The sequence below is a fragment of the Spermophilus citellus genome (assembly GCF_964194105.1).
Source record: "Spermophilus citellus genome assembly, chromosome: 3".
Lineage (NCBI taxonomy): Eukaryota > Metazoa > Chordata > Mammalia > Rodentia > Sciuridae > Spermophilus > Spermophilus citellus.
This window is the reverse complement of record NC_138184.1, coordinates 26,261,168-26,287,459: the sequence shown is the minus strand read 5'-3', so window position 1 is coordinate 26,287,459 and position 26,292 is coordinate 26,261,168. Positions and strand designations below refer to the sequence as shown.

At 46.4% G+C, this 26,292-nt stretch overlaps 1 protein-coding gene across 1 annotated transcript in view; it reads left to right on the top strand.

The window, feature by feature from the left end:
* The window catches only part of ITGA9 (integrin subunit alpha 9), a 320,486-nt gene that overhangs the window by 37,376 nt on the left and 256,818 nt on the right, over positions 1 to 26,292 (top strand). The window contains exons 5-10 of the mRNA XM_081288073.1: positions 3,359 to 3,426; positions 12,056 to 12,185; positions 14,535 to 14,620; positions 16,900 to 16,968; positions 21,579 to 21,716; positions 25,205 to 25,310. Coding sequence (XP_081144199.1) covers positions 3,359 to 3,426; positions 12,056 to 12,185; positions 14,535 to 14,620; positions 16,900 to 16,968; positions 21,579 to 21,716; positions 25,205 to 25,310 — 597 coding nt within the window. The remainder of the gene's footprint in view (positions 1 to 3,358; positions 3,427 to 12,055; positions 12,186 to 14,534; positions 14,621 to 16,899; positions 16,969 to 21,578; positions 21,717 to 25,204; positions 25,311 to 26,292) is intronic.

The following is a 26,292-nucleotide window of genomic DNA, read 5'->3' as shown; positions in this document are numbered from 1 at the left end:
ATCCCAGAGTTTTAGGAAGGGTGCAGAAGTGACCACGCCCAACCACTGGCCTCCTTGAGTGAATTAAAATTCATGAGTGTTGACTCCATGCATTGAAGTTGCGGATTCTGAACATTTGGGAATCGGTAATTTTTTTTCTTCTTTCCGAATTGCCTTCTGTTTAGGCAGGGTTTAATAAAACCAGCAGCTAACCCAAGGAAAATACTACCATTTTTGGAATGGAGGAGCCATACGACTTAACAAATTGAAGCATGTGACACAGGCCAAGTAATTCAAACCCACGTGTGGCAGAGAGTTCTCCCATCGAATCCCAGGTCCTCCAAGATATTGCTCAGACCCCTGTTGGACTTCATCTTTTGCTTACCAGGTTCAGTTTCTCCCAATTTAATAGGTTTGTGACAGCATCAGTTGCTGCTGTCACCATGCGAAGCCTGGTTTCTGCTCCGCTTTAAACTGGATAAATGCTTTGTTCGTAGAGGGAGATGGCATTTTGCAGCCCCCTCTGCTGGGCCATCATGTTGGGGGCGTGTGAAGGCTGAGTGGACATGCCCAGGAGCAGCCAGCTTCTGGCCCCGTGGCCTTTGTGTTTGTGAAGGCAAAGTTCTTCCTGGGAACAGGAGATGGGAGGTCACTTGCCTCTCTTGAATCCCTCCACCCTGAGTTTCTGAACTTCTCAGCGGAGACAGGATGTCTGACTTGGCTTCTTGGGGTTGGTGTTGGGGGAAGCCCCTTGTTTCTCTACCCATCTTTATTCCTACACTCTCTAGTATGTCTTGCTATCTCAGGTCTAGAGAAGAAGAATCAAATTGTTTTTGCTGTAATCAAAATTTTTAGGCTAGGAAAAAGTTAGCATAACCTTATGTGACATTGTCCCTCGGTGTCTGAGGGAGACTGGTTTCAGGACCCCCTCAGATACCAAACTCCTTGGATACTGGAGCACCACATATAAAATGGAAGGGTGCTGGTAAGGGCATCCCCTGGCAGTCTTCTAGCCTGGGCCAGGAGTGGGACACTCCCAGCTTCCAATAAGACCACGACCACCTCAGAAATGCCAGGTCCTGTTTCAGGATAGAAAACTCCAAGCACCGTGTGGGGAGGAGGCTGAGAAAGGTGTTGAGTGTGTGTGTGTGTGTGTGTGTGTGTAGTTTTTTTTTTTTCTGCAGTTCCTGTCACAGAGACCTCAAGACTATTTACTTAAAAAGATGTGAGATTTCCATGCGTTTGTCCGCTTTTTCTTTGTGGCAAAAATACCCAAGAACAACTTGGAGGAGGAAAATTTGACTTGAGCTCGTGGTTTCTGGGGTCTTGTCCATGGTCACCCGAGTCTGTTGCTCTGAGGAGGAACCTGACTGCAGGACAAGGAAGCTGCCCTACTCTTGGTGGCCAGGAAGCAGGGACGGGGGAGGGGTGGGAAGGGGGTGCAGAGAAGATGACCACTCCTCCAACCACGCCCCCTCCTACAGTCGCCACTCAGTTTCCTCCATTCAAAGGAGGATGGACAGCTTAGGTCATGGCATTCCGAATCTAATCCTTGCCCCTCTGAGCATTCCTGCATTACCACAGGGGTTTTGGGGAACACCTCGTATCCAAACCACAACACCACACAGTTCCTATTCATGCCACAGAAGGCTGAACTGGTGTGTCGGGCATGGTAGTTTTATTCAGCCCTTGGGGTCTGGATCTTCTTTGTTTCATTTTGTAGGAGTTATAATGGGAGGTTGACCCCTGGAGTTAGGGGCACCGATGAGCTTTTTGCCGGATCTTCCAGGTTCATTTGTCTAGCTTGGGACATTTTGCTCTTTCTAGTCCTTGTGTTATTTGATGCAGGGTTTGTTTAATTCTTGGCACCCCTATCTGCAATCTTGTTGAAGATTTTGCTGGGGATAAGTGGGTTCCGTTGCTGGTGCGCTGCTCCCTGGCAGGGCTGGAAGTTTCCCTTAGCGTGGCAGGACAAGGTGGGAGGAGCTGACGGCACCCCCTCATGGAAGAGGAGTCCCTCATTGACCTTCTGTTGTAATTCAGCAGTCGGTTAATGGCCACTTACTGGAAAATGTTACTAGGCTCTGCGGTGAGTGTTGTTAGAAACTGAATTACTCTGCCTATTTCCCCAGGGCCCCTTCCCCGCTGTGCCTGGAGTAGACACTTTGAGCTGCAGGAAGTGGCACTGTGTTGTAATCACGGCTTCATTGTTCTTTTGGATTATTTATTTTTGTGTTTCAAAAATAATCACATTTTCATGGTATTAGATTTTAATGGCACTAGAGACTTGCCAAGACCCCCAGAAGGTCACTGGGTTATTTGCCGGGTAGCCCCAGCCTGAGGCTATCCAGCAATGTGGCACATGTGATTAATTTGAGTCACTCTAAACCTCCCTCCTTGTCTTTACCCCTGAGATGACTTCCAACAGCCAGTCGCTTCTTATGATTTTGTGAAACTACTTTACAAAATCTTTCCTAGGCCACAGATCTAAGAGATAGGAGTTCACTAGCTGGGTGACCCTGACAATTCACCTAACCTTTCTGAGCCTTAGTATTACCTGTTGACAAATAGGAAGATAGATTCCCAGGGATGGGGGGGGGGGGATCGATGAAATGATGCTAGTGGAGGCAATACCACAAAGCCTGGCATTACTAAACTCTTAGCAAAAGTTTCTGTCTTGCCGATGTGAAAATAAAACGGGCAACGGAGTGTCCCCATTTGTTGGGTAGGGTGTTGGGACAAAAGAGATCATCCATGGGCTTTCTTTTGGTCTGGAGAGATCTGTCCCTCTTGCTTCCACATGAGAATACACGTGCCTGCTACCTCTGACCTTGGGGGACAGCAAGGCCCCATTCTGGGACCTGTCCTGGTAGACCCCCTCTTTCTTAACCCAGGGGTGGATGGCTTGTTTCTGGTTGGATGCTTGGGAGCATTCTGCCTCTAGCTGTACCAAGTGTTTTTGGGGAAAGGCTGGTCTCCTTCCAGGGGACTCCACACTAGGATGGCCACATTGTTCCCATTTCTGGGTCATGTTTTCAGCTCCTCAAGACCCACTAGGGATCTTGATCCTTTCTGAAGTAATTGAAATAATTGTCACCAGCCTCCCACTTAATTACTGTGGCTGCTGCTGCAGCTGCTCTCTCCCCGACATGAGCGAGTGGAGGAAGTCCTCTGAGACCCTTGGCAGCCTTGCTACCTGATGGCACCAGGACCTGGATTTTTGAGGTCTCGTGGATTCCTGAGACTTTCCTTCTGCGCCCGAGTCTGGTCAGCATCCCTGGCCCAGCTCGCAGAGGCACTGGGGGAGGGGGCTGGGTCCACGCTCGATTGGCGCACACTGACATGTCTGGTCTGCTTGTCTTTCCTTCTCCCCCTCCAGAGTATAAGAAGAAGTATGGAGAGGAACATGGCTCCTGCCAGGCTGGGATAGCAGGCTTCTTCACTGAGGTGGGTGATTCTGCCTGGGGATGCCTCTCTTGGGTGTTCATTTCCTGGCTTTTTGTGATATTTTGTGACCTCCAGAGGGGAGTGCTGTTAGTGTCCCAGACACTCGAGCTGTGGGTGAGTCGATTCTGGTCCTTACATTGGGGAGGGTTATTTAAGCCTGGTCAGGGGCACTGGCTGGGCAGAGGCTGCTGTGGCCTGACTCACTCAAATTTCCAGACATGTCAGTTTGGTCCAGTTTTGGCCTCTGGAGGGACCTGATTAAAGGGATACAATGGCCAGGCATGGTGGTATACGCCTGTAATCCCAGTGGCTTGGGTGGCTGAGGCAGGAGGATTGGGAGTTCAAGGCCAGCTTCAGCAACCTAGTGAAATCCCGTCTGTAAATAAAATATAAAAAAGGCTGGGGATGTGGCTCAGAGGTTAAGCGTCCCTGAGACAGCATGCAGGCAGCTGGTGCCTAAGTGTACACTCGTCACCTCAGTGTTCCTCTTGATGGAGGGACTGAACATACAACCCTAGACCTTTTCTCAACCTCTCAAGGACCCTACACTTGAATGTGCCCTGTGACATCTGGCCTGTAGTTCATTCTTACTTACTGTTTTCTTACTTGTTCTCATCTCCTGCAAGTTTGTTCTTTGCTGCTTCTCCTCGTTCCTTGGACATCTTTAGGACCGCTTGCCTTCTGCAAAGTTCCTTGCTAAGCTCTGGAAGTGGCACCATTGTCTGTGTGGTCCCTTGCCTCACATAAAAAGTACTTCTGAAATCTTACTGTTTGAAGTTTCCAAATGTATCCCGGATGATGGCTTTTCTGTATCACCACCGTGGTCGATACAGAAAAAGGTAGAAAGTCGATCAGCCCACGTGTCTGGAAGGGCCACTGCTCTCACCTGGCGATACACTGGCCCTGAGCTGGTTTCCTCTGTCCATTTTATTATAGTCATCGAATCAATGCACTTTAACCATTTTAAATGTGGGATCGGTGACATTTAGTGAATTTGCAGTGTCACACAACTGTCACCATCGTCTATTTTTTAAACATTTTCTCCGTCCCAGGCTGTGCCTGTGCTTGGCTCTTGCAGTGTGTCTTCTGCACTCCAGCCTAAGGATTCTTTCAAAGTCAGACTTTTCATGTAGACTTTCTGGCTTCTCATGACAGGGAAGCTTAAACCCCGAACTTCACATCTTGGCCTAAGGGCTTGACTCTGTTGTCATCTGTCTCTCCCTTCTTTGCTCTAGGACTACAGAGAGCTGAAAGAGGGCATGTGACATAGGGGGAGGAGTAAGGACTGACCCCACTGTCAGGTTTTCAAAGTTTTCTGCAAAGCGTTCCTTCTAAGTCAGGAGTGAAACTGGCCGTCTTGATCTTAGAAATGTCTGTTTTAATTCAGAGAAAATAGATGGAACCACCATTTGACCCAGCTATCCCTCTCCTTGGTCTATACCCAAAGGACTTAAAAACAGAATACTACAGGGACACGGCCACATCAATGTTTATAGCAGCACAATTCACAATATCTAAACTGTGGAGCCAAACTAGATGCCCTTCAGTGGATGAATGGATAAATAAAATGTGGCATATATACACAATGGAATTTTTACTCAGCAATAAAAGAATAAAATCATGGCATTTGAGGTAAATGGATTGCGTTAGAGAAGATAATGCTAAGTGAAGTTAGCTAATCCCCCCCAAAAATGCTGAATGTTTTCTCTGATATAAGGAGGCTCGCTCATAGTGGGGTAGGGACGGGGAGCATGGGAGCAATAGATGAACTCTAGATAGGGCAGAGGGGTGGGAGGGAAAGGAAGGGGACGGGGGGTTAGCAAGGATGGTGGAATGTGATGGACATCATTATCCAAAGTACATGTATGAAGACACGAATTGGTGTCAACATACTTTATATACAACCAAAGATATGGAAAATTTGTGCTGAATACATGTAATAAAAATTGTAGTGCATTCCACTGTCATTGATATTTTTTTAAAAATCAATAAAAAGACAGTTGGCAATAGTGTGCAAACAGCAAAAATGAAAGGTAGAAAGTCGAATCTTTTAATCATCTTTTATTCAAACCAATAAACGGGAGGCACTTCCCTCTCAACCCCCAGTAATTCCTACTGTGTCCCTTCACGAAGGCGTTGGTTTTGTGACTGTTCCAGAGAATTCCGCCCTGGGCCTTGTGAATGGTACCACCAGTGTCCTAGCTGGTGAAGCCAAAAGCTTTGAAAATTTCCCTCTCACTGGGGTATCGGCAACCAGCATGTCCCACCCCTTTTGCCCTCAAAACTTATCGTGCAAACCCACGTTTCTCTCCACATCCTCTGGCACCCCCCAAATCAGCTGTGATTGTTCTGCTCCTAGCCCACTGCAGAGCCTTCCTGTTGTCCTGCTTCCACCCTTCCCTCCTGACAGGCGAGTTTTAGGACCTTCTGCGCACAAAAGTGTCACTGCTTCTTGCTCAGAACTGTCCAGTATCTTCCCATCCACTTATAATAAAATCCAGATGCCTCCCCTCATCCCACATCCCAGGTCCTCCTGCTTTTCCAGCCTTGTCTATTCCTAGTCTCGGCTTACCGCCTTCAGCTGCAGTGAGTGAGATGCTGTACGAACAGGCCACAGTATCACTGTGGCAGTGTGCTGGAGATTGGCGACTGGCTTTTTGTGCACAAGTGCATGCATAGAGGAGATGGGTAGGAGGGTCCAGCAGTACCCAGAATTTGATACATTCAGAAAAATTGCATTACAAAAGTGTTTACTAATTGACACTTTTCCCACTTCCATCACACCTGTCCCATGGTTCTCTTACCAATGTTAACAATTTTTGCCATTGGAAAAGGTAATCTCATTTTAATGTCCCATGAGCTGATTTGTTATCTTTCTTAAACATTGGCCATTTCTATTTTTCTGTAAATTACTTGTAATTCTTAGTCCAGTGTTCTGATTTTGTTGTTCTTTGCTGATTTGTAGAAACTTGTTACAGTTTCAACATTCTTGTTTATTGAAAAAAAAATTTCTGATCAGTCGTACTGTTTTTCCCTCTCTTTTTGGGGTACTGGGGATTGAAATCAGGGGCGCTTAACCACTGAGTCACATCCCAGCCCTATTTTGTATTTAGAGACAGGGTCTCGCTGAGTTGCTTAGCACCTTGCTGTTGCTGAGGCTGGCTTTGAACTACTGATCCTCCTGCCTCAGCCTCCTAATCCACCGGGATTACAGGCATGTGCCACCGCGCCCAGCTCGGCTTCTTTTAACACTGCTTTGTGTGTCTCTGTTGTACTAGTGTTACACATTCATGTTTGGTCAAATATACTTTTTCTGGATTCTAGAGTTGTGTTAATTAGTAAAGGATATCTCTAAGAATATGAAATTATTCACCTATATTTTCTTCTAGTCCTTTTACAGATTTTTTAAAAAAGAGATGTGTATCTTTACTCCTTCTGAAATTATATCTTTTTATGTAGTAGAAACTGTATTGTTTTCCTAAATGCATAGTTGTTGGTTTTGACACTGGTTTGTGGAACCATTTTTCCTATCCCCATTGATCTGAAACACCATCCTGCCACGTGCTGACTTTACTCACTTCCCTCTCGGCATGTAGGCTGTGTAACTGCCCTGGCCATTGGTCCTGCAGCAGGTCTAGTGCAGTATAACTCCATCCAATAGACTGTGGGATCCACTGTACTATCAGAGGTGGGTGACCAACATGGCGGATGGCAGTGTTGAAAGGCCATTTGGGGACTTTGGATTAGGATGCTCCTGAGGGAGGCCAGACAGGGAGGCCATAATGTGTTCTAGCCATGAGGCAACAGGGCAGGGTACAGTGTCACTTTTGGAATAAAGTAATTGGGGTCATCAGAGAATAATAAGGACATGTCCATGGGTTGGGTGGCCAGAGCCCTGTGGGGCAGAGGAAAGAGGTGTTGAGTGATGCCCCTTGTGGAGAGGACCCCCAAGGAGGACCTCTGGTTCAGACACAAGTGTGAGGTGCTGGGACATGCTTGTAGCTGCTCCTATAAGAGGCCTTGGACACAGGGACTGGACCCTAGTCTGAGCCAGGAAGTTAGGCTTGGCCCTTGCTGGTCTCTGAGCCTGGGGCTGCGGGGAGATGCTTCACCTTGGATGGTGGGAAGAGGACTGATTTGTCACAGAAGTTGGCACTCGCCACGACATGGGAGGGAGGGAGGGAGGCATCAGTGTGGCCCCACCGGCTGGCAAGTCGGGAAAGGCAGGGCATGGGGCCGCTGGAAGGAGGGCTTGGAAGGAGGAGTTGGGGGACCATTGGGTATGGAAGGGAAGCCCAGGTGGCTGGGCAAGCCTGGGATGACCAGAGACCTGAGAGGACCTGTTGAAACCCCAGCCTCTGGGATTCAGAGCCCAAGGGAGCCACAGTGTCTTGGCATGTGCTGGCTGGGCTCAGAACCAACAGAAATGGGGACACAGTGTCTAGAGGGGCAGGAGAGGCGTGGGCAGTCCCCCTGCTGCTGCTCAGTCCTCTGACCCCAGCCTGCTGTCTCTTGGCCCATCTGGGATTTCAGCCTTCACTCTGGTTCCCAGGCCTTTGGCCTCCTTAAACGGGAGGTCTTTGAACTCCCTTGTGTCTGGAACCTCAGCTGTTTGTGGCTGAGCAGGAAATGTGGTTGAAGGGGTGGAGCAGGCGCTGTTCCCTCCTCTGCCCTTCTGCTGACCTCATCACTTGCCTGTGTTCTGAGCTGATCTGTCTGTCCCCCTCTTGGGGCACACAGCTGCGTCCCAAGGTGGATGGCTTCCCTACCATCCTGGACATAGCCGCTTTGGCCCCAAATATTCTGGCCCAAGGGGCCTGCTTGACCTGTGGGTCAGTGACCCTGAGGTTATCAAAGCTCTGAGTTATGGATACCACATGAGTTTTAGCCCATCATTGAGGGTGAGAGCTTCCCGGGGACTTTATTTATTTTCGTAGACTAGAGCAATAGAGGTGACAGACACTTCTAAGTACCAACAGAAGACTTGGGGATGACCCCGCCATTGGAAACCACTGGGTGGAACTTTCCTAAGCATGGACTTCTGTCGTAGATCCCTGCATTCTTCTGCCTTCCTGGGGTCCCCTCTGGGGAGTGGGTAGAGAAGAGCCTGTGGCTTCTTTCAGGCACACCCAGGGGTCCCAGTGCCTCTGGAGATTCTGCTAGTAAAACGCACCTTGGGAGAAGGCCCAGGCCGTTTTATGGGATTCTCCTGATGTGATTAGGCAGTGGTGGCCTTCGCTTGAGGGGAAGCTTGGGTTCTGGGGTGTGATGTTTGTACTGGCTGTTCCTTGGGAGATGGGAAGCAAAGCTTTGATCATTTTCCTGACACTTGTGAATGCCACTAAAACAACATCCAAAATGAACAGAAGTAGCTAAATTCAAGAGCAGAAGACGCTCTGCCTCCCATCCCAGCCCTGAGGGTCACAGGCTTGGTCCCAGTTTATCTAATTTGGATTGAAGGGAAAGACAGTGTGAACCCTAAGAGGACAGAGGAAGAAAACAACTATTTGTTTCCAAAGTTCCTAAGGAACACGATTATTTTGCCTTATCCTCTCTGTAGTTTGAGAGAACCCAGAGGTACAGTAGACACTCATTTCTCCACTTTGATCCTGGATTAATCTAAATCAGAAAGCAGTCTGTCTATGCCTCGTGTCCTGCAGAGCCTTGACAGGCCCGTGCCTATGCTTGGAGCTCTGGCTTGTAAAAAGCTGCAGAAGGAGAATGCTCCACGCTGTGTATACAACTGGTGTTGAGGCCATCACTCATGACATTCTTCGGCGCCCTTTGTTTTTGGGCACTTGATTGCAAATTCTTTTCCAAACTGCAGGCCAGGAAAAAAGTCTCTGTCCTCTGATGAACCGATGGTTTCTTTCTCCTAGCTTTCTAGAAGCACAGGCCCTTACACCAAACAGGCAAGGGTAAGGAGGAGGAGAGAACTTGTGCCCCACTGTGTGTGTTCCCAGTGACGGGTCCTGAGTGCAGAAAGCGCAGAGACACCTCCGGGGTTATCTGGGCAGTGTAGCAGCCCCCTTTGAGGGGGTGTCAATCTCAGAACCTCCAATGAAGTGTTCACTGACAGCTTTGTCCACGCCTTCCTGAGGGGTGAAAAGCAAGCCATTCAGACCAGAATCTAGGCAGGGACTTTCCTTCCACCTGCACTCACTCCCTAGTCATTGTCCCGATTCTTCTCAGATTGATAGACTCCCTTGTTCAAAGCCTCACCCTCTTGCCCATGGGCTCTCTTTTTCTCCCCAATTTTCTGGCTTTTGCAGATTCTTGCACTCCAAGAATCCTTTGGTGACTTTATAAATGATCAGAAACTCATGGCTCTCTGGCAGGGACTAGCCTCCAGGGACTTGTCAGAAACCAGCAGCTTTCGTCAGCCTACACAGTTATCTTGTGGTTTTCCATGTTGCCTTATCCTAAGCGTGTCATGTCAGGGAACCTTATCTTTGTATGTAGCACAAGCTCTATATACATGATAGTAGGTACTTAGTAAATATTGTTGAATAAAAAAATTAATGATTCTGCGTGGTGGCGTATGCCTGGAATCCCAGCAATTTGGGAGGCTGAGACCAGAGGATCACGAATTCAAAGCCAGCCTCTGCAATTTAGCAAGACCCTGTCTCAAAAATAACAAAACAGAAACAAAAAAACTGAGGATGTGGCTCAGTGGTTAAGCACCCCTGGATTCAATCCCCAGTACAGAAAGAATGATTTATTTGTTGGACAAATAAGTTTTATTTCTTCTGGCAGTGCAGATACTTTAGAAAATATAAAGAATCAAAAGGAGATTCCCTGTTGAGACTTCTAATGTGTGCAAGACCTTGCTGCTGCTTATTCCAGTGCAGGCTTAGTCCTCCGGGGGCTTAACTGGAACACTTGTAAGATGTCATTTCACTGGCAATTTTGCATTTTTTGTGAGGTGACTTCCTGGTCAGTGTTTAATTAACGGTTCTAGAACTTTTGACTATCAAGTCTTTTGTGTTCAATACATCCAATAACACACTCATCTAAATATAGTTTGATGAATTTTGATAAATGTGCACACTCATGTCATCTCTATCTTGAACATTTCCACCACTGTAGAAAATTCCTCACGTCCCTATGCAGATAATACCGCCCCTCTTTTGTACTTTTCTGAATTTTATCACCATAGAGTCGGGTTTTTTTTTTGGCTGATTCTAGAACTTACTATGAGTTGACTCCTAACCTGTGCTCTTCTTTCTTACCAACATTGTCTCCCACACTTGAGCTGGGCTTTGTAGATTGCAGAAGGGTTACTCAGGCAGAGGACGCACGAGGGCCTTGCAGGAATGGAGAGTCAAAGAGCAGAGCGTCCCAAGTGTACAGTCTGCGGGGGGGAATTGGCAGGAGGGGAGCCGATATGTTTGGAACAGTTGACAGGCTGACTTTTACCTGAGACCTGTGCTCTTGGAAAACAGTCTGTTCTCAAATTTTTAAAAACACAGAAAAAATAAACTATGAGAGTGTGAAAGAAGGGGTGTCCATAGTTCCAGCACTCTGGGGAAAATGTTCTATGACCTGTCCACCTGGTCTTTGTGAATTTGTGCACATGTTCATTTTTTTCTTTATAAAACATGATTGACAGCATATATATTGCTTTATGTATTTTTAACAGCACTTTGTAAATATCTCGGTGTCATTAGGTCTTCTGTGGTGTGGTTAATACTGCATTAAGTTCTGTTGAATGCATGTGTTATAGTTTAGAAGCCTTATTGACATTCAGGTTGTTTCTAACTTGGCACAGTTACATGCATCTTGTGGGCAAGATCATGCAGATATCCCTGTTGACTTCCCAAGGTAACTGAACTGTTTTGGAGCATTTAGGATTATCATCAGTATTGGTCATCAGATGGTTTTGTAGCACAGGATTGTGGCTGCAGGATCATTTTCCCATCATTTAAATGCCGAGAGCTGTGTCTTCTGTATTCTGGAGTCTATTTTTAGTTAGGGCTACTGTCTCTTACTGCCTATGGTCTGTTCTCTTTCTAGTTTATGAACTTCCCTTAGATGGCTTTTTGGTTCCTTGTTTTTGTCCTTCCGAATTTGCAGTGGGCCATTGTGGCCAGAAAACCCACCTTTGCAACCCTTCCTGAGAAGGGGAGCGGAGATGAGCTCTGGAGGGGATTTTTCCGGGGCATTAGTGCACAGTTTTTGTAAAGCTCAGCTGTGCACTGGCTGGAGCCATTGAATAGTGGGCCTGGGTCCAGGCTAGGTGAGGCATTGCTGTCTTTGCCTGAGGGCTCTCCCTGGAATTCTGCAGGACGCCACCCTTGTTTGCCATTTTCATGTTTAATCCTGGTATAAGATTGAGTAAATACATATAGCTCCATCTGTGGTTGGTGGGTCACTCATTCTGTCCCCTTGTTCAGTTAACTTCGCCTCTTCATTCCTGACATACCAACTGGACAATAGATTCTATAATGCCAGGAAATGTGAATTTTTTTTTAAATGGATATGCTGGAAAACAAAACAAAACAAAACAAAAAACCCGTGGTGAGGTATTTTTAATTTCATTCCAAGTTCTCCTTTGTGTGACTGTGGTCTTACTACATCTCTTCATCCCTTTCTTGGCTTCCCGTTTACATTTGGATTTTTCTGGTAGGAGCTGGTGGTGATGGGCGCCCCCGGATCATTTTATTGGGCTGGAACGATCAAAGTGCTGAACCTCACGGACAACACCTATTTGAAGCTGAATGATGAAGTGATCATGAGCAGGCGGTACACCTACCTGGGTGAGTAGCTGGGGGAGAGGCAAGATAAGGAGAGGCAAATGGGGGAGCCATTACGGGTTATTGTTCTATTGGTGGAAGGGAGAGTTGGTTGGCTTTTACTTTTCAATTTCTAGTTCTTTAATTAGAACACCTGAACCTCTAGCAACTCACATAGAAGACAGAAGAGGGAGCTGAATTAAAACTGATTTAATTAAAAAGCCTTCTCTGGAGGCTCAATTGTCTTATCTCCTTGTTTTAGCAATCACTCAAGTTCAGATGATCAGATGCAAAATGAGCTCAATAGAATCCTAGTATTATTCTTTGGACATCCCTTAGGGATGGAGTCTCTGCTTCCTAGTCACAAATAGAAATAATTACCAGAAATTATCATGACAAGTAGCACCCCAGGTTGAAGTTTAATTGAAGGCTCAGAAATTTTCTTACTTTTCTGAACCCTCTTAGTCTTCTAGAAAAGAAGATAGGTACAATTTAATTTAGCAGCCATCAGGCAAAGAAGATGCTAGGGCAAAACAGTGCCCATTTAAAGACAGAGATAAACTACGTTTGCTTAAGGAGAGGATGATCACAGGACTCAACCCAGGCCCTGAGGGCTGCCATTCCCGACTGGAATTAGAACTATATTTAGGAAGGTCTCATAATAACAAAACGATCTTCTTTCACATTCAGTACATATAACTCTAATCAGGGGAGGCCCTGCCACTCTTTGGGCATAGAGTCATTGAAATCTCTTTGTTAGATGGGGACAGGGAGTTGGTGAATCACCTTTTCCCTTCTGACCATTAGTGTGCCCCCAGGCAGCACAGACCCAACAGTACTTAAATAAGTCTTTGGGGCATTTGCTATCATGCTCACATAGCTCCTCGGTCTATCATTTATTAAGCATTTAATCTATGCTGGGCTTTGTATATTATTTCTTTTAATTCTGAAATTGAGTTTGCCATTATTATCTGTACTTGGTAGGTGAAACAGCTGACCATTACATTACGTAACTTTCCAAGGTCATAAGCCCCAGAGTTGGGTATAAATCTGTTTCTGAGGCAGGGTCTAAACACTGAGCTGCCTCTCTGTGTGTACTGCCAGAACAGCATCTGCCACTGGTACCAAACCCCTCACTGGGCTGTGCGTACGTCCAAGGTGGGAGTTTTTCTCTCATTCCCAGGAGTTGGTATATACAATACCTGGGGTACAGCAAAAGCTGAATACATGCTTCCTGACTCGGAATGAAGAGGGCAGAAGAGAGCCCACTTTGGATGGGGGTTTTTGGGCCTCAGACATGTGTTATGAACCTTGGTCTGTGGTTTCTCCCTGTGTACAAAGCGGAGCCCTTTATCTGCTACAAGGGTTAACAGGAGACAGTTGAGAGTATGTCACTCAGGATACTCTCAGGCAATGTAAATCATCAGTTTGAGAGAAATTGGCCACCTGGAGATCCTGGATGATATGAATCATCACAAAACTCAAATAACTTATGATCACAGCATTAGAGTTCAAGGATGATGGCGAGACCAGGGAACATAATGCAGGCAACCTGTCTAGCATTTCTTCCTGCCAGAGGAGTGTCTTCAGCCTGTAAAGCAAGGCCCTCAGAAGGCAGGAGACATTTGGACTGTGAATTTGGACATGTTTTATCTATCTGCAAATCTGTAAACAGAAGAAATGATCACGCATTCTTCATAGAGTTTTATATTGAAATAAATGTCACCCAAAGATATATAAAAATGGCCCACAACAGCTTTACTTGCCCCAAGTTGGAAACAATTCACATGCTCAGCAAGAGGAGAAAGAGATGGTATGTTCATCCAGTAGGACAGGACTCAAAAATGGAAAGAACAATGCACTACTACAGGCAACAGCATCGATGAGTATCAAGTATCATAAATAATAAAAATCAGAATAATGGCCACCTATGGGGCTGAGGAACCTTCCAGGGTTGTGGTTCTTGGTTTATGTTCACTTTCTTGGTCCTGGTGGCGATAGCATGGTCATGTAAGTGTGTACAAACTCCTTAAGGTCTACACTTCAGATGCATGTACTTTATGAAAAGTACATCTCAAAAAGAAAAAAAACAGACCGTTTAGCACAGTACCAGTCCTGGAGAGGATACTCGGCACTCTTTCCTGCCCCAGGGTCCTTGTGAATGTGGCTTTTTGTGATATGTGCCATTTAAACATGAGGAGACCGACAGCTGCCAATTTGTTCCCTGGTTCCATTTGTGTTCTAAGAATAACTGGACCAAAGCTGCCCAGATAATGAAACTTGCTTGAAAAATGTGTTTTTTTCCTTTGGAATCCAATGAATATTTTTCTTGCTGCCTTCAACCTTGTCCTTGGTTTCCATCATCCTGTTTAGGCTATGCAGTGACCGCTGGCCGCTTCTCTCACCCATCTACCACCGATGTGGTAGGAGGTGCCCCACAGGATGAAGGCATTGGAAAGGTGAGGGGAAACACCTGTGACATACCTGGGATCAGACAGAGGAGGGGAGCATGCTGCCCTGTCGTAGGGGTTTGCCAACTGACTTTGACCTGAATATTCTCTTGGGTGACTGGTGGGTAAGAAGCAAAATCATGAGGAACCCTTTGACAGTCTCATTCCAACAACTTTGGAGAGATGACCTTGAAAGCATCATCAGAGTGTGAATACTGTTCACACCGTCTATTCTCTCATGGGTTTCTTTTTTTAAGTGTGTGTGTGTGTGTGAGAGGGGGGGGGGAGAGAATGATTTGTAAGACTCCCCTTGGCATCAGGGTGCCCTTCAAAGGAGAAGTATTCAGTGCTGTCCAACTTTAAATCCCCCACCTTCCTGACTTTACCAGATTTGGCTTTGACTAAATAGAATCAGGAGAGTCCCAGCTACCTTTACGCCCTTTTTAAAAAAAAAAAAATGTTTAGATTCCCATTTATTTCCCCAGTGTTTCAGAAGGAACATTGGGTTCCCAAGACTGGTGGAACCCAAGGATGTTCTAGCAATATGTGGTTCTGACTTTCTCTAAAGTCTGTCCACAATGTAGAACAGACCTATGGGTCTTGATCTATCCAACTCACTTTGGGAATCATGGCCTCCAAGGGGACTATGTTCATTGTTTAGCTTCAGGGTATGGGAATCATAGAATGGGGATGTCCACTGGGCAAGGAATCTGCATTTTTGTCTGATGGGGAAGACTGAGCAGTGCCATGAATTTTGGATCCACAGCCCCAAGGCTGGACCTGTGGTAGAGTCTGGCTGCTACATCTGTGGCTTGGAGAAATGGGCTCTGAGTTCTAGAGAGGCCAAATGGGCTGAGACCACTGTTACTAGGACCCTGCAGCTAGGCTGGTAGGCAGATCAGAGAGACCGTGCAGTTGATGGGCATGACAGAGGTGTGTTCATGAGGGCCATTTCTGTGGACCCTCCTGGGCAGGGCTTAGGAGCCGCTGCTCCTATTTCTGCAGAGTATGCCTCCCTCCCCCTAGGCTGATGCTGTGGAGAGAGGTCGAATCAGATAAACCAGGGCCCTGATCCAGTGGATAAGGAATCATGCACATGAACTTTGATAACTTCAAGTCTGAGTCACATGAATTCCTCTTCACAGTGGAGGGAAGAGCACTTAGAGCTGTCTCCGTCTCAATGGCGTCTTCCGGGGAGGAACTGTCTGTCACTAGGCTTCTCTGTCAGGCGGTAAAATTGCTTACCTCCTGGTTCACAGATACCTTTGTGCTGATGACAGCGACTTTCTTTTCTCAGTAATTGCAGAAAACTTGCTTTGGTTGTGTTGTTTCTCCTTCAGATGACAGGGATGTTGCATGGTCCCTGTCGGGTCTGAAGGCAAGGATGGTTATTTACAACTGAGAGCGCCAAAAAGGAGTCCTGGATCTACTTAACAAAAACAGAATAGAAAATGCTGCTTTCAGTTGCATGAACTGAGAGTCACTGGGGAAATTGGTTGTAGTGGACAGAGTTGCTCATTATCTCACATGCCCAGGGACCAGGGCTCATGTAGAATTGCTCTCCAAGGACCCCAAAACAGACCTCTGGCCTTCAGGATTTTGGTATCCATTTCCCATGTTGGGGTGCAAAAGCCTTCACACTAATATGGCAGTTCCTTACCCAGGGGAGAGGCCCCTACCCTGAGTCACGTGAGATAGTCCATAAGATGTAACTTGAAAAAGTTCATATTTGGGTACACTTAGAAAGTTAAATGTCAGTGAGATTCATTGTTATTTAAATCCCCATGCTAAAGGCTCTAAGACATTACCCAATGCAGGAATTTATTTAATGCTTTACTTTGCATTTTCTAGCCTCAACTCATATTTACCCACATAGACTCTGTCACTTATATAATGTGGAATCACTTTGGAGAATAACTTTGGCTAAAATGCTCTCTTTTATCCCTTTGTCTTATACCTGTTAAAGGTGTAACTAAAGGGATTGAAGGACCATTTTCAGGAAGAAAAGACTTTTTTCCCCCGAGTGTTGAGTTGTTTACTAGTAATTTGGGTATTCCTTGGTCTTATCAGACGTGGCTGTTCCAGATCAGTGCTGGTGACACTTTTGCCTCAGGTTTGAAGAACACTCTTTGGGCAGGATTGGTTAGACAAGAGCTTGTGGTGGTGTCTTTATTGTCATCAGCTGATTTAAGCACTGCTACGGTGTGACTGCCTCCCAGGAAGATGCTGGTCAATATCATTGGTCATTGCTTCGTCCTAACTCCATTTTTTTTTTTTTAATTCCTTAGGTTTATATTTTTAGAGTGGACCGAAGATCGGGCACCTTGATGAAGATTTTTCAGGCATCGGGTAAAAAGGTGAGGTTCTTGGTGTAAGTGACTATTTTGTTTGTTTGAGAGATTAGATCATGTGGGAGCAGGTTCCTTTTAGACAATCCGGTAACGGCCCTGCCTCAGCCCTATGCTTACACGACAGCTCTACTTGTGTGTTGGTGCCTTTACTTTCTCAGTCATGTGTGTGTGACCTGTAGGCTTTAGGGGATTCATGCTTATTTTAGGAACTGTCATGCAGCAAGATGAGTTTATACACGCATAGTATTTTAAAAGGTTGCTGCAGTCTAGACACTTCGTCCAAGTGCTGCCTGCTCCATCTCTGCCTTTCTCCACCTCTCAACTTAGCCCTCCTCCATCTGCCTCTCATCTATGCCTCCAGAGAGGTCAGGTACAGCTGAGTCGTTGCTTGCATCCTAACTAGATTGTTTTCCTCACTCCTTAGGTTTAGGTAGGAAACCCATTAGACACCAGTGATCCTGTTTAAAGGGTGCAGGAGGACAAATGCTCCTCAGTCTCTCTCACCAGCCTGAGGCTGCCCCCTCTTCCTGCACCCTCTGCCCTCCTCTGTCAATGCTGGGAGAACCGTTGTCATACAAAGAAAACCCAGACATCATCCAGTTCCTCTTGGAACCTTGATATAGAAGTAGCTCAGGAAGCTGCCTGACCAGAGTCCTGGAGAAGGTTCATCTGCATATGTTGTTCCCACCCTGTCCCTGGTCCTCTGTTTCCTACAGGATTCCCTTGTTTCCTACGGTTTTCCTTGTATTTCAGCATAGTAGATGAAGCTGGTTAGACAGGCTTCTGATTCATAAGCTCTGCTCTTCTGCAGGCTTCTCGGCTCTGCACAGTTGTGCGTGGCTTTAGGCGAGTAGGAAGGTTTGGCTGAGACTGGCTGCTCTAGGGGGCGCAGTTAAGGCTGGGAGGGGTGTGGTGTAATTTGGAGGCCTCACTGGGCTTTTGGGAAGACGCACAGCAGGCCTGAGATGTAGGGAGGGAGACTCTGGGAGACGGGAGAATGCCAAAAGGTGATTTTACTTAACGTTATCCTGAAATGAGGGGGAAAATGATCATTTCCTTCTTGGGCCACATGCCTCTGGCCCCAGTTCTGTTCCCTGTTGTTAAGTGAAACTTGCTGAATGACAGCCTGGGATCATTTCATGCTATTCTGGTGTAAACCATATTCTGAGATCTAAAAAATCTCACAAGTAGGCCTTCTTATTTTTCTTTTCGTTTAAAGTTAATTATTCTAATTTGTTATACATAACAGCAGAATGTATTTTGATTCATAGTACACAAATGGAGCATGATTTTTCATTTTTATGGCTGTACACAAAGTAGAGTTGCACCATTCCTGCCTTTAGGCATGTACCTAGGGTAATGATGTCTATCTCGTTCCACCAGTAGACCTTTTTCCTTTTTTTTTTTTTTTTTTTTTTTTTGAGATGAGGGTCTCACTACCTTCCCCAGGCTGACCTCCAACTCCTGGGCTCAGGTGATCTTCCTGCCTCAGCCTTCTGAGTGGTTGAGACTGAAATTGCACACCACTGCAATTCTAACAACCTTAATAAGCACACTTAGTATGTAGTTGTCATAACCTTTAAAATAAAAAAAAATGCAGTATCTAACTTGGTTTTGCATTTTTTTCCTCAGAATGGTTCTTTATTCCTTGGAGAACCATGCTGACTTGTGTTGTTTTAACATTTCCAAAACCTCAGAGGCAGCAGCATTGAAAAGGGACTAGTGTGCTATTCTGCAGAAAAGACTTTCCAACTGCCCCTAAAGTTAGAAAAGAAATAGCTCCATGCCGCTGTGGATCAAAACAGCCCCAACAAGCATAGTGGGTGTGAATACTACTAAGCCTAACGTTTTTAGATCTTTCTCCAAAAAACCTCCCCATGAATGGGGGTTTGTGTGTGTGTCTACTGTACAAACTATCCCCTCCCCTTAAAGGTACTGGGTTTGAAAGCATAAAATTACTTCTGAGCATCTTTCTGTTCGATTGTGGCAGTGCCTCCTGGTATCTTCCTCTTCCACTCTCTGCCCAGCACAGGGGCCCCCATTCGTGCCTGGGGTCCTGGTGTATGTCATGGCCTAATTAGCAATTGATTGCACCCCCTCTCCTTGAAAACCTCCCAGTTTGGATGATAACTTCCATGGCCACCCACCTGCTCCCAGACGTTGGTCAGGTTATGAGGGGTAGATGTAAGAAGGCTCAGGGAAATCTTTCAGAACTTTTCCTTATCCAAACTTAGAACTCAATGCCATCTGGTTCCAAAAGAGACATGCCTGATTGTGACAAGATAAATTATAGGTTCCCTGATTGTGACAAGATACGTTAGGTTCCCTGATTCAGGGACAGAAGCATCCAGATGTTTACCCTCCAGGCCCCCAGCTGCTTAGCCATCTGCCTCATCTTTCCAGAACCTTTGCCCCACTCTGTATTTTCTCCTTATCCGGCCTCACCCTTCTGGCTCTGTGGCTTTCCCTTTCTTCTGCCAATTTCTCCAGCTTGCTTTACACGCCTCATCAACCTTCTGATTTTGAAATAGGTCCTTACCTCTCTTTCTGCATCTTATTCTGCTTTTTTTGCCTGAAGAAATGCGATATTCCTGTTTCTCTGACTTCTCCATTATCTCCTAGGGAGAGGACATGATCCCCAGGCTTTCCAAGGGTGCTTTGGCTTTACCCCTGTGCCACACCCAGAGAGGAGAGTTCCCCCTCAGCCAGTCCCCAGTTCACTCCAGTTTTTATTTGCCTAGAATTTGGTCAGGTTGTTTTGTATCCTGTTAGGAAGAAAAAAAAAAAAGAAAAACAGATTCTGGTCTTTATGGGTTAATATCCCAAAAATAGTGCACATAAGAAATGATAAATAGGTGTGCAATTCAGATGTTAACACAAATGCACGCCCCTGTAATTCCAGATTGACGGAGAGGTGGGGTCAAGGATTGCTTACCCCAAAGCCTGTCATAGCTGTGTTGATGTCCTATTGAGTTAACTGGAGATGTGTTTGCATTTCAAAACTGAGATAGGAAGCTTCTCCTACAAGGGTTTCTGATCTAACATCCATGAAGATGCCAAGTTAAATAGCCCACTGGAATGAAGGAAGCAGTTCCCCTGGGGCTCAGCCAGAGAGAGCAGCCCTTGGCTCTGCTCTTCCTGGCCTTGCCTGTGTCTTACCAGTTTCTTCTACTCGAGCTCAGCTGGGGAGATTGGAGAGGCTGTTGGATTAGTGACTGGCAACTTGGTTTCTATCCTCCCCATCCTCCTCAAATCTTTCCGATGTCGTCCTTCCTGGAGAGGGGGGCGATTGGCTTTGTCCCTGCAATGGGAAAGGTTTGAGTGACTTCCTCAAAGCTCTCCAGGGCCAGCATTAGCTGCAGGAAGTCGATTGGAGTGCTCCCACCTCTCTGCACCTCCCCTGAGTCAACAGCCAGAGAAAGTGCTCCTGGGGTCAGCAGAGCCAGAGTCCTGTCCTTTATTTTAAAAGGACATACTTAAAAAAAAAAAGTTACAAGTTAGCTGTCTCTAGAAGGGTTACAACCTGCACACGTTTTTATTTGGCCTGTACAGTATTCATTTATCATTTTTAATACAAATAAATTGTCAGCATTTATAAAACAGGTCCCTCAAATAAAGTTTTAAATTTTGGGAAAATGGGGTGCAGCCCTGTGGGCCCCAGCCTGCCGCAGTCTCCTCTACTTCCTGTTATCAGACACTGAGGACAATTGTCCCTTGCCACCTGTAAGCACACTTACACTGTTAGGTTTCTCACACCTGTTCTGTTACCTGCCTGGACCCCAGTAGTGTTTGGGTTTGAGACTCTGGATTTAAAACCACAGGCACTGGATGAATTATGCCTGAGGGAGGCCCTACAGATGCTGGCGCTGTGCCCTCATCCAACAGGCTTTGAGTTGTACCTTTTTCTGTCTCCTCAGATCATTCCTTCCTGACCAGTCTCTAGTATGCACAATAGTGGGGTGGAATGCAGGGAGGATAATCCATTTTCCCCTGAAACAATCATTTTTTTAGGTGGGGGTACTCAACCACTGTGCCACATCCCCAGCCCTATTTTGTATTTTTATTTAGAGAGAGGGTCTCACTGAGTTGCTTCACATCTTGCTTTTGCTGAGGCTGGCTTTGAACTCTCGATCCTCCTGCCTCAGCCTCCTGAGCTACTGGGATTATAGGCGTGTGCCACGGCACCCGGCCTGTAACCATCATTTCATGTCCACCTCATGTTGTGAAATTCCATACTCCTGCTACCTTGGCCTTATCAAATGTCTGATAGTGGGCACTTTTTCCTGGTTGTCACCTGTATTTGCAACCTCGGCTTGATTTAAAAAAAAATAGTGCTACGTCCTCCAGGGACTGGCCTCTTAGCCTTCCCTGAATGGGGCTCCAGGACAGGACAGGGGCCTGCTGAGCCTGTGAGCTTTGGTGTCTTGAGGCTCAGAAGACCCCAGGGGGCCAGCCTTCCCTGTTGGCCTAGGCATCCTGCCTCGTGGCCAGCACAGCCAGCACTGCCTCTAAGGGGCCAGGAGCAGACGTTTCTAAGCCAACGGGCCAGAGGAGAGCGAGGGCCTCGTGTGTGAGGGCGGACACTGAATGCTCTGTTGCGATCGACTTGGTTGCAGATGGGCTCTTACTTCGGCTCCTCCTTATGCGCAGTTGACCTGAACGGGGACGGCCTCTCTGACCTGCTGGTGGGGGCCCCCATGTTTTCTGAGATCAGAGACGAGGGGCAGGTCACCGTCTACATCAACAAAGGAAACGTGAGTATGGTGCTGGGCAAGGTGGGGGGTGGGGAAGTGGCTGAGCACCCTCGGGGCATGCACTGGGCCATTACCCAGGAGGTGTAAAGACCTAATTCCTGCCTTGAAGAAGCTTAATGGTCCATTAATGGAGAATCTTGTACAGTGTTATAACTGCAAACAGGCGGGGGCCAGGAAGACTATTAAGTGCTGACTCTTCACCAGGGACTATTTTTCCTTATTTCCCATGAGTGATTTCAATGCAACATACACATGATGTCCAGGGTTCTCATTTTTCAGATGAAACATTGAGGCCCAGAGAGGTTAAGTCACATGCCCCAAATCACACAGCTAAGTCGTGGTGAGGCTGGGATTCAAACCTTGGTCAGCTGGCTTCAGAGCTGCCATGTTTGGTCTCTAGGTTATGCTGCCTTTCTGAGAGTGTATAGACATGTGCTCTGTGGAGGAATCTAGAGGAAAGAGGCAGATAGGCTGGGCTCAGGCAGAACTCCCAGCTGAGGACTGGGCAAGTGGGTTGAGGTGTGAGGCGGAAGGGCCCCTAATTCATGGTGGAGGCTGATGACGTGGCCTCTGGCTGTAATCATGATGTCCCATATTGTGCAAAACCATGAAAGGGATGGGACAGATTCAGAAAGATGCTTCTGTCCCTCTGTAGCCAAGGGAAGGTGGGTGGGTGGAGGGCCCATGAGAGAGCGGCATCTCAGGATCTAGAATTGGAGTGTTAAATGAGAAGAAAAGGGTTCAATAACTGCATTTTGGTCCCACGCCTTAGGTAGCATGACAAAATACTTACTGTTTTAAAAAGCCAGGATGAAGGCTGGGGCTCAGTGGCAGAGTGCTTTCCTAGCACATTTGAGGTACTGGGTTCGATCCTTAGGACCATATAAAAATTTGAGGGGAAAAAGGCATTTGGTTTATCTACAACTACAAAAATATTTTTTAAAATAGTGAAAATTATTATATGTTACAAATAACCTTAACACATGTGGTACACAGAGAATGTTCATAACAAGTCTCTGGGTGGTGATGCTTGTGTAGATTTTGTTTGCAATGTCGCCATTTGGATAAAAATCAATCTTTCATAATAGAAAATCTGCTGGGCATGATGGTACACGCCTGTAATCCCAGTGTGAGGCTGAGGTAGAATCATGAGTTCAAAGCCTCAGCAATTGGTGAGGCCCTGTCTCTAAATAAAATACAAAAAGGGGGTTGGTGGTTAAGTGCCCCCGAGTGCCATCCATGGTACACGCCCCCTGCAAAAAAAAAAAAGGGGGTACTGGTAAGCAGTGACCAAGACGGTAGTACTGGGAGAGGGTGGTGTTTAACTTTCATCAGGTGGGCAGATGCCAGGAGGAAGGGCCAGCAGTGGGAGGAGAGCCAGGCAATGTTAAGCCTTGTGTTGCCTGGGATGTTTGCAGACTTTGGGGGAAGGTGGATCTAAAACCTGGGTGGGAAGATGCTCTCGGCACCTGGAGCCCCACTGACATTCTGGGAGGGAGAGCAGAGAGGACTGACATGATTCTGTAGATGAGAGCAATGGGCACTTTGTGGCTGTTGCTATGTTTGCAGGAGGCAAGCATTTGCATGGATTTTAAATCCAACAGCTTGACTGTGTGTCCAGAGGAGCAAGTGCATTTTTGTTTTGTTTTGTTTTGGTACCAGAGATAGGACCCAGGGGTGCTTAACCACGGAGCCACATCCCCAGCCCTTTCTTTTTTTTTTTTTTTTTTATTGGTTGTTCACAATGTTACAAAGCACTTGACATATTCCAGCCCTTTCTTATATTTTATTTAGAGACAAGGTCTTGCTAAGTTGCTGAGGCTGATTTTGAACTCCAGGTCCTCCTGTCTCGGCCCCCTGAGCTACTGGAATTACAGGCATGTGCTACCATGCGTGGCAAGGAGGTGGGATCTTGGAGCATGATAATCCCCCCTAGACTTCCTCTGGGCATGTCGCAACCACGTGTGTCCTTGCCCCTCAACTTTCCTCGCCCAATATGCCTGAATGTTGTAGGTTACCCTATTACCTCTGTTCAAGCTTATTCCATTTGATTCGTGATTGTAAGGCAGCATGAAAAAGTGGAAAAAATGGTAGGCCTGAGTTTGAATCTTGGTTTTGTCAGTTCCTAGCCGGTGACATGAACAGATGGCTTATAATTGGCGCCTCAGTTTTCTTCATCTGTGAAAGGGGAAGGAACCTCAGGTCTGAATGAGGAGATGGACAGACAATGTGTGGTACATAGAAGGAATCGTCTGGTGTCTTTCCTCTTCCCCATCACATGACTAGGAAGAAGTCACATGCAGTTAGTTGGTCCTCTGTATCTGTGGGTTTTGCAGACTCAAACTGCAGATTGAAAATATGTGCACAAAAAATTGTATCTGTATTGACCATGTACAGACTTTCTTCTTGTCATTATTCCCTGAATGATACAGTACAGCAACTATTTGCATAGCATTAACATTGCATTAGATCTTATAAGTACTCTAGAAATAATTTAAAGTACACAGGACAGTGTGCATAGGTCATATGCAAATACCATGCCAGTTTGCATAAAGAACTTGAACATCTGCAGATTTTAGAATTAAAGGGATCCTGTCACCAATACCCCACAGATACTGAGTGACAACTCTTTTGTGTTTTGGGGTGGGGATTTCACTGACTCAAGAAATCATCACATCTTTATTATTTCCACATTGCAGGGTGTGTTTATAGGGAAAGATTTTTGTCGAGACAAAAGCCAGACCCTCGTGGGATTGTTTGTGGGTATATGGTGCGTCCAAAATGCCTCTACAATGGGGAAGGTTTATATATTCTTATGCCTTTAAACCTAAGACTGCATTTTAACCCTCTGGAATTCACATGTCAATGATTTGGGGGGGGGGAGTGGGTATTCTTAGATGGCTTTTATTGCCACCATACACCCCTGACCCCTTTCTCTCTGTTAATGGTTGCTCAGAATTTCTTTCCTGAGCCATGAAAGACGGCATGGTTAGGTATCTTACAGCCCCCTGACCAGGAATTACTGGGTTCCTGGATTTTCTGAACTATGATCCCCTCCATTGAGATTGCTAATGACGTGCATCTTGCAAAATGGCGATATGAACTGGTACCAAAAGGCACAGGAGAAAACAAACAGAAGAATGTTTACCCCTTGAAAACAACTTTGAGGAAATTGTTATGTCATAGGAAACGCTGAGGAGTTACTGTGGGGACAGGCAGGCAGGTAGCTTGCTGGTTGGTCTGGGTGTAGTCATTGTCAACGTGATAGTCCCCTGGCCTCTAGAATGCATCTTGGGCTCTGGGAGACCCTCTTGCTGCACAGGTGAGGGACTCATTTTGCCCCCAGAAAAGAGGAGTTTGTGTTCCTGTGATTCTGCCGAGGTGTTTGCTGCTGATGGGTGTTCTGTAGGAGGGTGGGCCTCTGAGCCCTGTGTTTTTATTGTTTTCTTTTTTTTTCATCCCGCTTTTTCCTCCATCCTGTTTCCCAGGGAGCCCTGGAGGAGCAGCTGACCCTGAATGGGGATGGTGCTTACAATGCACACTTTGGGGAGAGCATTGCCAGCCTGGACGATCTTGACGATGACGGGTTCCCAGGTGAGTGAGGTCACACTGGGCCGTAGAGCCCCTCCAGGTATAGCCGACTTTCCTCTGTCAGAGTGGCAGCCTGCCTTCCACTGTCCATCTGTAGAGAGAGACTCCAGGACCTCCTGGCTGTCCCTGCAGGCCCATGGAAGTTCTGAGGGAAGAAAGCCCAGGTCCTAGAGGTGTTCTCCAGTGCTGAGCCCACTGCGGGTTTGCTTCTGGATAATCCTTTCTTCAGCCAAGGGCTCTGCTATGTGTTTGCAGGGGAAGCGAACCTTGGGGTGGGTCTACTGGGGGCTTCTCATGGTAGATCAGTGTGACTTAGCTTCCTCTGCGGCAAACTCTTCTTGTTTTTGAGTCTCAGATGCTTCAGGCTGCTCTGCCATGTTGTTAGGGAAGTCAGCAAGGAAATTTGCCCTGATAATGGTGGTGAATGTGCGAGTGTGTGTATGTTGCAGGGATGGAGATATGCAGACCTGATGTCCTGTTTGGACAGCAATATCCTCCACAGCCTCTGGTCTGTTTAATACCTCTTTTCTGCACTGTGGGCACAGTATGTCCCAGGGCTGGGGTACAGCTCTATGTGGGCCAGATGACCTTTGATGCCCCATGACACTGACTACTGAGGGTTTCATTCAGAGAGACCCAGCAACTCTCACTCAAGGTCATGGGGTTGCATGTCCCTCACCCTTGACCTCACTTCTGTAGACACGTGACTTCTGTTAAGAAGCCACGAGAAAAAGGTAAGTAAGAAAGATGGGGATTTGTTTCAGGAGTTATCAGTTTGTGAGAGTAATGTTGAGTGTGTGTGTGTAGTGAATGCCATTCCACGTATTTATCTAGGAATTGAGTTGCCTTTTCCCATTGGCAGTGGAATTCCCCTTGGTTAGAGATTAGGATAGGAAGTTTGTTTAAATTTTTTTTTTAATACTTCAGCCCTTTTTCTTGTGAGGATGAGGTAGAAACTGATCTAAGACTAGATGCCTGATTGAAT